This window comes from Belonocnema kinseyi, chromosome 2, assembly GCF_010883055.1.
Source record: "Belonocnema kinseyi isolate 2016_QV_RU_SX_M_011 chromosome 2, B_treatae_v1, whole genome shotgun sequence".
Taxonomy (NCBI): domain Eukaryota; kingdom Metazoa; phylum Arthropoda; class Insecta; order Hymenoptera; family Cynipidae; genus Belonocnema; species Belonocnema kinseyi.
Window position 1 is genome coordinate 102870539 of NC_046658.1, and position 12785 is coordinate 102883323.

At 28.9% G+C, this 12785-nt stretch overlaps 1 protein-coding gene and 1 long non-coding RNA gene across 3 annotated transcripts in view; one reads left to right on the forward strand and one right to left on the reverse strand.

The window, feature by feature from the left end:
* The window catches only part of LOC117166980, a 79387-nt gene extending 72253 nt beyond the window's left edge, over nt 1–7134 (reverse strand). For both annotated transcript variants that reach the window (XR_004466339.1, XR_004466338.1), the window contains exons 1-2: nt 7024–7134; nt 6606–6878 (exon numbers count right to left, since the gene is read on the reverse strand). This is a non-coding gene — a long non-coding RNA (uncharacterized LOC117166980). The remainder of the gene's footprint in view (nt 1–6605; nt 6879–7023) is intronic.
* Nucleotides 6773–12785, forward strand: part of LOC117166975 (segmentation protein cap'n'collar) — a 306553-nt gene continuing 300540 nt past the window's right edge. Inside the window, exon 1 of the mRNA XM_033351483.1 lies at nt 6773–7104. Within this exon, the coding sequence (XP_033207374.1) occupies nt 7012–7104 (93 nt within the window). The 5' untranslated portion in view covers nt 6773–7011. The remainder of the gene's footprint in view (nt 7105–12785) is intronic.

Consider the following 12785-nt stretch of genomic DNA (forward strand, 5'->3'; position numbering starts at 1 on the left):
GAACCATGGATTCTCAAAGTTTAGACATTTATTCCACCGGTTAGTGAGATTCCAGGTTAATTACAGACTCGAAAAGTTTTGGAAAATGGTTCACAAAAAAAATAGGCACGAAAAATCACGTTTTTTTTTTTTTTTTGTTTAAACAGCATTTTGGGATAATAAATAAATTTTTTGAGGAATTTCATTGGCACCGTCGGAAAGAGGAGATCTTAAGCAATAAAAATATATGTGTCTCAATTTTTTCTAGTGTCGAATAGTCTTAGTTATTGGCCGTTGAAAAGCAGTGTACCGGTAGTGGCGTTTTGGCCGTTTAAGGGTTAATAGCAGTTCTTCAATCATTTATATTGTAGCTCTTTAAAATAAAAGGTTCAATTTTCCAAAAGGTAACATGAGCAATTTTTTCCTTTTGGTGACTGAAACTCAGTGAAATTTTTCGAGGTTTAAAGAAAAAAGTTGTAGCAATAATAAGAAGTTTCTTAAACTTTCGAAATATTTACAATTTTTTAAATTTATTCTATGGATGAATAGGTGTGGTAATAAATTTTTTGTGTTAATCATCTTAGGTATTATGTGAGAACGTAAAAGTAGACTAAAGAGAGAAGTTCGAGTTATATAGAGCGTTTCTTGTTTAATGAATAAAAATTCTTCTATTTAGACTGAGTAGATGTTAAAAGAAATCCTGCATGAAGAAAGAAAATTGTCCTTATTTTAAATTTGATATTCCCACAGTACCTAAGATAGTACACAGAAAAATAATCCAACCTTTTTAAAATTTAAAATTTTACAAAGCTTCCTAGCACCACTAAAACTTTTTAATCAAATTTGCAGACAGTTCAGTGAGTTTCAGTCACTGAAAGAAAATTGTTTTACGGTTACCTCTTTGAAAGATTAAACCTTCCATTTCCTTCTTGTGCTTGAAACTAATAAATATTTTTATCTTTATAACACTTGAATTTAATAAAAAATCCTTTCATGTAAAATCTCATGCCTCCATATGAAACATTTGCTTAAAAATTTTAAACTAATTCTTCTTCATAACCACAAAACGAAAATAAGAAAATATTGAAGAAAAACAACAAATGCATGAGAGATATTTTGATGTGGATGCTTGTCTGGAAAATTCCCAGGAAAATAAAACAAAAGAAAAGCTTCTTGCATAATAGTTTGAAAAAGAAACTTTCTATATTTCTATCAACTTAAAAACACTGCCAAGACTTTCACTTTGAGCAGTATTTTAAGAAAATCGAACTAACAGAAGTGATTTCAGCATAGTGAACTAAAAAAATAAATTTAATCATTTTTCTTATTTTTGTACCTCTAAGAACAAAAAAAACATGATAATAAAAAGTCAGTACCATGACATTGAAAATTTAATTTTTTCAATGCACATCTAAATGTCAAGAACATCAATTTGAGCCATCCCAGAAAAAGCGAACTTATAAAAAGCTCCTAACATAACGTGGTCTAAAATTCAAATCTTTTTTTTAACCTCTGATAGCCTCTTACAAACATAGTTCTAAAAAAGGAAATTTATTGTTTTTCACTATTTATCAAAACGGAAAAAAAATCCATAGCTAAACCAGCGATATATTGTCCATGATCGGTCAGAAATGCTGTTACAAACGAGCCAGTGATATTAGTAAAATTATTAACACATGGATTTGCAGTAGAATTTATTGCTGTATTGTTATTATTAACGACTGGCATGAATAAACCGTTTAAAAAAAGATATTATAGCATAGCTGAATTAGATAAGTTTTAAGTCTAAATATAACTTTTATAAAATATGATTAAGTTTGGAAGAGGTTTGAAACGTATTATTGATATAACAGTTTAACTTTGAATCAAACAGATTATAATAATATTTATATTATTTATAAAAGTTTATATTTTTTTAAGTTTGGGATTTAAACTTATTACATTTTTTCATATTTCTTAATAATCAAAAATTTGTACTCAATGTTTTTTTTATGACGTCTGAAGCTCATGACATCACATAGCTAATTCAAAGATAAGGAAATCATTGAATCAAGGTTACAGTTGACAATTTTGAAAACAAGAATGACTTCATTAACATTTTTTAATTTTCTTGATTTTATTTCTCATTATTCTTCTGCTTAAACCACAAATGTGTTAATGATTAAAATCTTTTCACTTATCAAGCGGTCACAAATATTCACCGACGTTTTTTTTTTTAATCGAGATATTCAATATATCGAAAATTTAAATTTGGCAAATAGTTGCAGGTAAAATGGAGTCCCGCAATCTGGTGGATATGGATTAGAATAAATCTATTTTTTGTTTTAAACTAAAGAATATTTTTATCTTTATAACACTATACATGCAAAAAACGTTTAATACTTGGTTTGATAATCTTTATATTTTATAATTTCTTCAGGGCCGAAAATATCTTTTTGGCTTGAAATTTTAACAAGTTGATTGGCATTTTTCTTCTTTTTTGGTTTACAAATTTATTTGTTTTTGTAGAAACTTAGTATTTATTGATTAAAAATGCAACTATCTAGTTCGAAATTAATCTGTTTCAGCTTAAAATTAACTTTTTCTTTCGAACGTTATATTTTTGGGATACAAATTCTACTTTTTTGTAGAAAATTTAATAAAATGGTAGAAAATGCAAGAATTTGGTAGAAAATTAAATTATTAGGTACAAAAACTGAACTTCTTTGTTAAAAATTTAACAATTGTTTCGAAAATGCCTTTTTTAGTTAAAAGTTAAACTACTTTCTTCAAAATTCATTTTTTTGCTGATTAATTACTTTAGTATAAAACTAATACTTTTGGTGGAAAATGAAACTATTTTGTGGAAAATTCCTTTTTTGTATTAAGAATTTTGTTTTTTATCTAAAAATTAGACTATTTAGCTGAATATCAACTTCTGCTTTGAAATTATATATTTTTAGGTTAAAAATTAATCTTTTTGTTTTAAAAATCCAAGAACTTGGTAGTAAATTGAACTATTTTGTAGAAAATTCATTTTCTTAAATTAAAAATTCATTTTTTTGAATTGAAATATAATTTTTCTTAAGTGAAAATTTAACTATTTAATCTTTAGTTATAAATTGATTTTTTAGGTTAAGAGTTCAACTTTTTCAAAACTTTTTAAAAAATTTCTTTTTTCGTTTAAAAGTTGATTTTTTTACTGAAAAATTATTGTTTTCATAGAAGGGGATGTAAAAGATGGAAATTCTGGTAAGGAGAAATGCGTGAAGGGGTGGGAAGTGAGATGAAGTGCCCAAGCTTTTCCTCCCCCGAGTTCCTAACCTCTCATTATCCCTCCCCTCACTGCATTTCCACAGTTTCCCTATCGAACAAAATTCTGTATGATAAGCTTCTTAACTAAATTCTTTAAAATAAATATTTTCAAGATTAATCTGAAAAGATATGAATAAAAAAGAAAACTTCGTTTAAAAATACAATAAAAACAGAAATATTCAAACATAGGTTTTTAAATTTTCAATTCATGTTTTAATAATTAAAATTAATAGTTTTTTGAAAATTGAATCACTTGAGAAGTTTAGAAGTTGAAGAATCTAAAATACAAAATCTTGGCAAAAACACATACAAAAATATAATAAAATAAAATTAGAAAAGTAAATGTGGGCTGACTACTTTAAAGGAAATTTCAGTAAGAATAACCCCTTCCCATCTTTTTTTTAATGGAGATTTCTGAGATAATTCGTCTGAAAAGTTTAAAAGGTTGAGAAATCTAAAAATCAAAATCTTTACCAAGAAATCAAAAAAAGAATAATATTGAATTTAAAAAATAAATACGGATTGAATACTGTCAAGGAATTTTCCATAATATTAACCCTCTTTCCAGCTTTTCTTAAACATAAATAAGAGGCTATTAAAAAAATAAGTAACGCTTTTTCATAGCAATATAACCCCCCGCCCCCTACGTAACGCTTTTTGTATAGTAAGTGAGTGTAAGTTTACCATTAGCGTAACGCTCAAGTGTACCCTAAACTCCTGAAGGCGCTATGCACTTTTTGAACGGCCACTAAATAAGATAAATATAAAATAAAAATAAGAGAGGAAACGAGATTAAAACTAAATAAAAATTGTGAAAGAAAATTATAAGTAAAACTAAAGAAAATCAAACTAGCAAAAGGTTTAGTAAAGACAAGGTGTCACAAAAGTCCCAAGACGACTGAATATTTCCTCAGGTACGAAATTTTTCAGGGAGGTCAAGGTCATTCTTGAAGTTACTTTTAACGAGGAATTTAGTGGTGGCTTTTATTTTGATCGTACGTTCAAATATGTATCCAGTTCTTAGGTATATTGTAACCTTAAAGGTCACTCTAAGGTCATTTAAACTTAAACAAGGTCGGCATACCTCTGGATTAAGATCAAATTGGACCTATGATCTTAGTACATATTCAAAAGTAAAATTTCCTGTTCTATTAATTGCCGATGTAAAAAATGGGGTTTCTGATGGAAAAAATTTACATTGAATTGACTTTGAAGGTCATCGTCAAGGCCATGCTTAAGGTCGCTACTGAATACACCTTGTTAAAGTTTGTCACTTTACTCGTTACGAATAAAATTGAAAAATCTTCTATGTCCAGAGGTATGCAGACCTTGTTTAAGTTTGAATAATCTTAGAGTGACCTTCAAGGTTGAACTTCACAGTTTTTTCAAAGTCAACTTCAAAAGAAAATGGCAACACCCTTTTTTACATAGGCAATCGATAGAACTGTAAATTTTACTTTCGAATGTGTACTCAGGTCAAAAATTCAATTTCACCTTGACCCAGGGGTATGCAGACCTTATATAAGTTTAAATCACTCTATCGATTACCGATTTAAAAAAGAGGGTTTTCCATTTTTTTTAAGTTGACCCTGCATCGTCAAGATCAAAATAAATGTCATCATTGAATTCCTTGTTGAAGGCACTTCAAGAGTGTCCTTGACCTCCATGAAAAATACCTTGCCTGAAGAAATATATAGCCGTCCCGGGACTTTTGTGACTTTTGATTTAACTCAATACTTTAACAGAAGTGCTAATAGGCTACGAAAACCTTCCTTGAAGGCGCTCGGCACCTACTTTATATATATTTTTTTATTGAAAATTAATTTTTTTAATGAAAATTTATATACGCCGTTTTTGATTAAAAATTAATATTTTTAGTTGAACATTCGTCTTTTTGGGTAAAAATTATTTTTCATTTTATCTTGTTAGAAATGTACATATTTTGTTAGGAATTAGTCTTTTTTGGCAGAGAAATAATCTTTTTGGTTCAAAATTCAAATATTTTGTACAACATTCACATTGATTAGTCAAATCAAACTGTTTTAATTTAAAATGAAAATAGTTTCTTGTTTCCAATATCAACCATTACAATTTGTGCTGCGGTTTCATCTTTTTCTGGTTAAAATTTCGATTCGTGGTTGAAAGTTGTACTACTTTGTTCATTCATAAAAAACAGTCACCCCAAATACTCTTACGTTATTATTTAATTACCTCTGAATAAATTCATGTAACAAATTTATTTGACAAAAGACTGGTAAGATCGGGGGCGGGGGACAAAACTTACGGACCTACGTAATTCAAAATTTCAGAAAAAAACTTTACGTATTCTAGGCACGGCCCTTTATAATGAAACTTCCTCATTTGTCTGATTCTTCAATGTTTGATAACAAAAAACCATCAGTGTGACATAGCGAAATTTATTTTTAATGCACATGAACATGCGAAGACCTTGAATTTGAACCATCTTCAAATAAAATCTGATAATTTTTTTGAGTATGATAAGCCTTGTAGGAAAAAGGGAGCACGCTATTAATTTATATGATAAAATAGGTTATAGCTGATGCACTCCCAATTATCAAAATCGCAAGTCGCTAATAACAACTAAGACGTAAATACTTGAAGAATGACAAGTCACTCTATTAATCGACGAATCAAAGTGACGACCCGTAGATTCCTATCCCTTCCCGATTCATCAAGGCACAGATTAATTTTTTCCTCATGAAAGCGAAAACCTGTAGCTTCTCTTTCATTTCCTTGAATCATCTAAAGTGGTTTCATAATTCACCGGTTTGTCGCCGTGAAGACTTGCGTTCCAACTTCATTATTTTACTATCAATACACTAAGTCCCGGTGTCAAATGTTGATCTAAATGTCGGTGAAATAGTTACACAATCAATAAACATTTGACATCTATACAGAAAAAGTGAATGTAGTTGAAATCTTCAATGAAAAAATTAGATCTAGTTCTCAACTCTGTCTCTGTTGTGCAACAATTTGATTCCTATTTGGATCCCAAAGTACCACCTTGGAATTCAGTGCCAGAAGAACAATTGAAGTGTGCTCTACAACAGTGCTCTATTCCACTTGACATAAGGATAATTTTGTACCTATATTCACAAATCAGATGGCTTTTATGAAAAATGGCGCGAACTGCACTTTGTAAAGCATGCTTTAATTTTCAATCAGTTATTCAACTTGACGCAACTTTTCGCGCGCTTCTAGAGTTCAGCGGAAGTGAAGGTTGAACGAGTAGGAAGCAGTTCTTCCGCGCGCTACATTCAAAAAATAACAGTGCATCACTTGAAAAGCTAAATCAAACAATCATATCTTACCGAGAACATGTGCACCGTATACATATACATGTATAGAGATATATTTAAATGACGTCGCCTCATGCATGTACCTCATGTCTACACGTCATGTCTAGCTGATGGCTCTTGAGGAACAAGTTGCAAGGAAATTTTGCTGATATCTGAAAGCAGGAACTGAGGTAGACCTTGGCAGCTTTAATTGAAATTATAACTATCATAGGTCCTATGGACTTAATCACAGTTCATCAAGATCGTGGTATCGCTGCATGCGCGAGGCGCACTTCCTTCAACAATCTGCGAGCACAACAAAAGTTAAAGCAGTGGATCGTCTGGTCTCGGGACAGTAAAATGCGATAACGATACGTTCGTGGAAGTTTAAGTTCGCTTGTGGGATACTTAAGACTAGAAGGAGTAATTAGTCAGCCTGATGACTACGTACGTTGAGGACCTGCCAAGAATGAGGCCGCTGTCACCTGGTAACAGCTTGCCGAACCCCAAGAAAATGAATACCATGTGCGAGGTACGTATGAGAAGATTTGTCAGTGCCATGCTTGTCATAACTGATTAAACTTTCGAGTACTTGTTTCTCGCGCGCCACAACACTTGGCAACATCGCTTCTGATGCGCATGTCCGCGGGCAAAGTTCGACTTTTTATTCAAACTGTGTATTGCGCTGTGAGAGAGCATAAGAAATGATATCCCTTCAACGGAAAGTGAGTTTGAAGGCAGACTGATTTGGAAAATTGAGGAACACGTGGTGATCCACGTGAAGGAAAACTTGTTATTGAGTTCGGAAGCTATTTCAAAAGACATTCACCTTATCGGCTGCGGAATGCCAAGATTGAGAGTTGTCTTATCGACATGTAGATATCTGTTTTACCGAGAATAGGGTTTCTTAGGATTCTTGCACGAGAACGGGAGTTTCGTTTTTATCCTTATGACCAATTTCAATCCAAATCAAACAGAGATATCCAGTAGAGTTACCAAAAAAAATTTTTTTTTAATTTTTGAGCCCTACAAATTTGTTTGAGGACACAAAAATAAACATGAATGAAGAATTATATTTTAAATGTCATCCTCGTAAGTCCGTTTTCAAAGGTTCTCAAAAACCCTATAAGAGCCAAAATTCCTGAAGTACTTATTTTTGCAATTACATATTCTATGAGATTTTTTTAAGACGATTACGCTCAAACAACGAGCTAAAAAAAGTTTAAAAATACTCGCATAACTCACAAAACCCTTTTTGCATTTTCATGTTGTTAATTATATTGACTACATACCTCATAAAAAATTTCAATTTGAGATGGAGCACTCTGACTTACAGGTTCAAAAAGTTTCAAATACCAGAAAACCCGCAACTTTCTAATATTGCTCTTTAAGAATATAGTTTTAAATAATAATAATACATTTTATGAAATAAATACTGTGTTCATCTTCATTAATTATTACTTTACTCTAACTGAAGAGTTGCCAAAAATTGGAAAATTTCAGTACAAAATGCAATTCCCTTGTATTATTTAAACAGAATATTTGTTTCAATAATAATAAATTAATTAAAGCATTATTTTTGTTAGTTTTAATTCATTATTATTAGACAATTTCTAACATTTTAAGAGAATATTTTGATTAAGAATAACAAATTGTTGAAGCAATTATTTTTGTTAACTTCAATTATTTTAAAACACTGTCAATATATTTTGAAAACTAAACGGAAAAACTATTTATTTGTGTCTAAAAATTCTCTAACAGTGCATTTATTTATAATATTTGTTTATAGAGTGAACAAATAATATTCGATGAAAAAATAATAACTAAATATTATTGTTGATATAATTCAAAGATAATTTGAAAAGAACAAATATCTTTTTCTATCTATAAATGTGCTTTATGCGTATTTGTTTACATAATTTGTTTATAAAGTGGTAAAATAATATTCGATGAGAAAAAAAATTAAGAACAAAGTATCACTGTTAATATTATTTGAAGATAATTTGTGAGAAACAAATATCTTTTCATGCCTATAAATGTGCTTAATGTTAATTTGTTTACATGCTTTGTTTATAACATTATCGAATAATATTGAATGAAAAAATTCATCAGTCAACATAACAGTCAATATAATATAATTTATTTTTTATATTTTCAAGACCAACAGTTTTACAATGAGATTTTTTTTCTAAATTCAATATTTCTGGATAAAAATTTAATTGAACATATGAACAACTAAAAAATCACGAAAAAAATAACCTGACCACGTAAAATTCTTAAAATAGGAAATATTCGAAATAAAAAGTTTCCAAAGTAATAAAAGTGACGAAATATATTAATAAAATTACCAACAGAAAATTGCCGAATTATAAAATATCCGATATTAAAATATTCGCGACAATTGAAAAAAATAAATTATTTCAATATCAAAAAAAATTTTATTCTTTTCTTTGATAAAAATATTTCATTATTGTAAATTTCATAGACAAATAATATTGATAAAAAAACACATTTTTTAACTGTTTCAATTCGGAATTTTTTAGTGTCGGGAATCTGACCTTGTCAGATATTTTACAATTCGGCAATTTTCTATCGCGAATTTTATTCTTCGGAAATTTTTTATTTTTTATAATATTATAAACTGTCGTCAATTTCATTATTCAAGCGTTTTCAATTTCAGTAATATTATAAATGATTGAAAAATTGTCTAATTCGGGATATTTATATTTCGCCAATTTTATATTTTCGGGAAATTTCTATTTGAATAATTTCCTGTTTCAGGGTTTTTACCGGCTTCAAAATTTTATTTTGGGTACTTTCCGGGCAATCCTGAGTTCTGTTAACCCACATTTTTTTTATATTTTAATGTTGCAAAATATGGTTTCTTCAAAAATTCAATTTGCTATTTTTCTTGCGTTATCGCTGAACGAATAAAAAATTCAATTTCTTATGAATTACGATGCTTTTAAAATGACATTCCTTTTCAATCATTCACCTTATAACTGAAAAAAGTGGTCGCAAAGTCTACACCTATATTTGGATGCTTTTAAATTATGCGATTTCCACACCTAAATGATTCAAACTTTAAAATTATTGACTTTCGATACATTTTCATGCCTTTTGTTTTGAAATATTAGAAAGCATTAATGCTTTTTAAGGTGTGTGCTTAAAACTCTTGTTATCAACAAAAAAACGAAAATTGCAAACATTTTTTTACACGTTCGTGGGGATTATTCTATTCCGGTTAGAAATAGCATAAATATTTATACACGATTATTTTTTATAGGATAACATAAGCTATCTACGATCAATAGTTTATGAAGTACGAATTTGTTAATTAAGGGAGCAGATTGTTTGAGTAAGTTATGTATGTAATGAATTTTCATCGTTATAAATAAAGATATCCAGTTTATCTTTTTCGATGCATAAAGTGAAAGGTCTGCTGGATATAACAAAATTTGTTTAGTGATAAATATCCGCGTAAAATCCAAAATTATCACGAAGGGGGGGGGGGATTTTTGTTTTAACCAATAATATTTCTAAAAATTACAAATTCAGTGAGTTCTTATTTAGTGAATCTGATAAGGGATAGTGCTTCTTCAAGAAAAATGGTTCGTCACGTTCAAAACAAAAATTTTAATTTTAACAAAAAATTGATAATAAAAAAAGGGACAAAAAGGTTGTTGGTTATCTTCACACAAATTGCTTCATTGTATAAAACGATTGTTTGAACAATACACACAAAGATTAAAACATACATTTAATATGAAAATATTATATTTCCCTTGATCTTGTATTACAACTAATATTTTAGATTTAACTTTAGTCGAATTTTAAATTTAAAAAGAATGTGAATAATAAATACACTAATGTTATTTTGTTAAGATAGAATATTTAATACAGAATATTTAAGATAGAAATATTTGAATGGAATTTTAAACAATTAACAGAAAAAAAAGACGAATACCACATTCATTCTTCATAAGCTAAATAGTATGTTCAATATTTTTTATAATTTCTACCATTATTTAGCGCTAATATAAAATAATGCATATGAAAATCATGTGAACAGTATTGTTTTACAACAAAAGTACAGTAGGTAGAAAATTGATGAAAAAATAATCAAGATTTTTGTTGGCCCTCTAATCTCTATCTTTGTCAGATATTTCGGAAAAGTGTAATCATGGAAAAAATTATAGATTATAACAAATTGTTCTTGAAATTTAAAAATGTTTTTGCTTCCTTTTTCAAATTTCTTCCTATTAACTTAATAGGAAAGAATGTAAAGAGAAAAGAAAAACATTTTTTTATTTCAGCTCTTCCTATTACCTTAATGGTAAGAAATTGGAAAAAAGAATTTAAAAAATTCAAATTTCAGCAAAAAATTGTTACAAACAATCATTTTTTTTATAGTTTCAATTATTTTCACTTAGTCGTATTGATTATAAGTTTCCGAGTAAAGCGAGTAAAAAAGCTCCTGATGAATAACAACACATCATCAGTACAACGGCCCCCATCCAATTATAAAAGAGTCAATCCCTGCTTAACTTTGGTGATCGAACAATGAGCCTTAAACAATTCCAGATGTACAAACGGACGCATTAGAAGTTGATAAATCTAAATTTCCAGCAACAGTTATATTTTTCCATAGGCATCCGATACCTTTTTTAATTCATCCCATAGTTAATTATTGCAAAAATAAATAAACTGTGAAAATGAGCCTTTTGAGAATATTATTTTTTACCGACGGGGATAAGACTTAAATATAGTTTCTATGCATTAGAATCAATGTAGGTACACTGAAGGAGCGTAAATAACACCACAAAAAAAAACTTGTCTGCACGAGACAAGTGACTAGGCTAACCTTATGGATTTTAAGCCGCTGAATCCGAATCTGGCCGCAGGATTTCTCCTAAACGTCTCAGTTTTCCCCTAGATGCAGAAAATAAGAAAAAAACTAGCATTTTTGTTATTTTTTGCTATATAAGTCAGTATAACATGAGCAAGACTTTGATTTCCCTAGATTTATTCTAACTAGGCGAAACGGAAAGCACACTGGGGAATTTTTGTATATGAATTTGGTCCTTACGACCCCCAACACATAAGAATTGAAACTCGTACGTTTATTGTTCCGTATACTGGGACTATCCAAATAATGTCCAGAATATCCCTAGGTTTTCCCCTATTTTCTGCATCTAGGGAAAAACTGAGACGTGTAGGAGAAATTCTGAGGCCAGATACGGATTCAGCAGCTCAAAGTCCATGAGAGTATCCTAGTCACTTGTCTCGTGCAGATACCTTTTTTTTGGACGTGTATAATCAGTTTAAGATTGAACCTCAATTTTATAAACAAATTGTATCAACAAATACTTAGATAAGGGGGTCAAGGGCAGAAAAAAATTGTTTGTTGACTAAAAGTGCTCAAATGCCTTATAGAAATAATATTCTTATGAAATTATAAACAAATATTAGGAATAACAATTATTATAAGCATTTTAATAAATAAATAGTACGTTTTTATATCTTTTTCTTAGTTATATATTGTTCATCTCATCAAAGAAGTTTAAAACAGGTTTTAAATTGATAAATAGTCATACTTATTTATATATTTATAATATTTCTCGTTGACAATAATAAAAATTATAAACAAATTCCAAAAATAGTCACTTTACATAGAAAGAAATTTTTTTACTAAACAATATTCCAGATAACTGAATAAAAATATTCCAATAAGAAAATGTGTCATTGACTCTTAATTTTTACAGTTATTAACAAATTAATAAATACATATTCATTTTTACATTTTTTTCTTAGGTAATGATCATTTTTCTAATAAAAAGTAAGAATATGTTTAAAATAGATTATTATTTAAATACATTTAAAAATATATGTCTCATATTCTATTGAAAAACTATAAATTTAAAACAACTACATGAAAGGTATTGAAATAGGATCAAGGCCATTGCAAGCCATGTTAGAAACCGTTCTTAAATCCAAATTCCAATGCGATTATTGCGAATCACGAGAAAATTGATTATGTTCATTAATTTGTATCAAACATTATAAATAATTTTATTACTTACTCTAACCTACTGAAAATTATTGCTTGATAGTTGTTTCTTGGAAATTAACAAACATTACTTGAAATTATTGGTGTGTTGTCATTGAATAAAACAAGCTCATTTTATAAAACAGAACATATAAAAATTTATT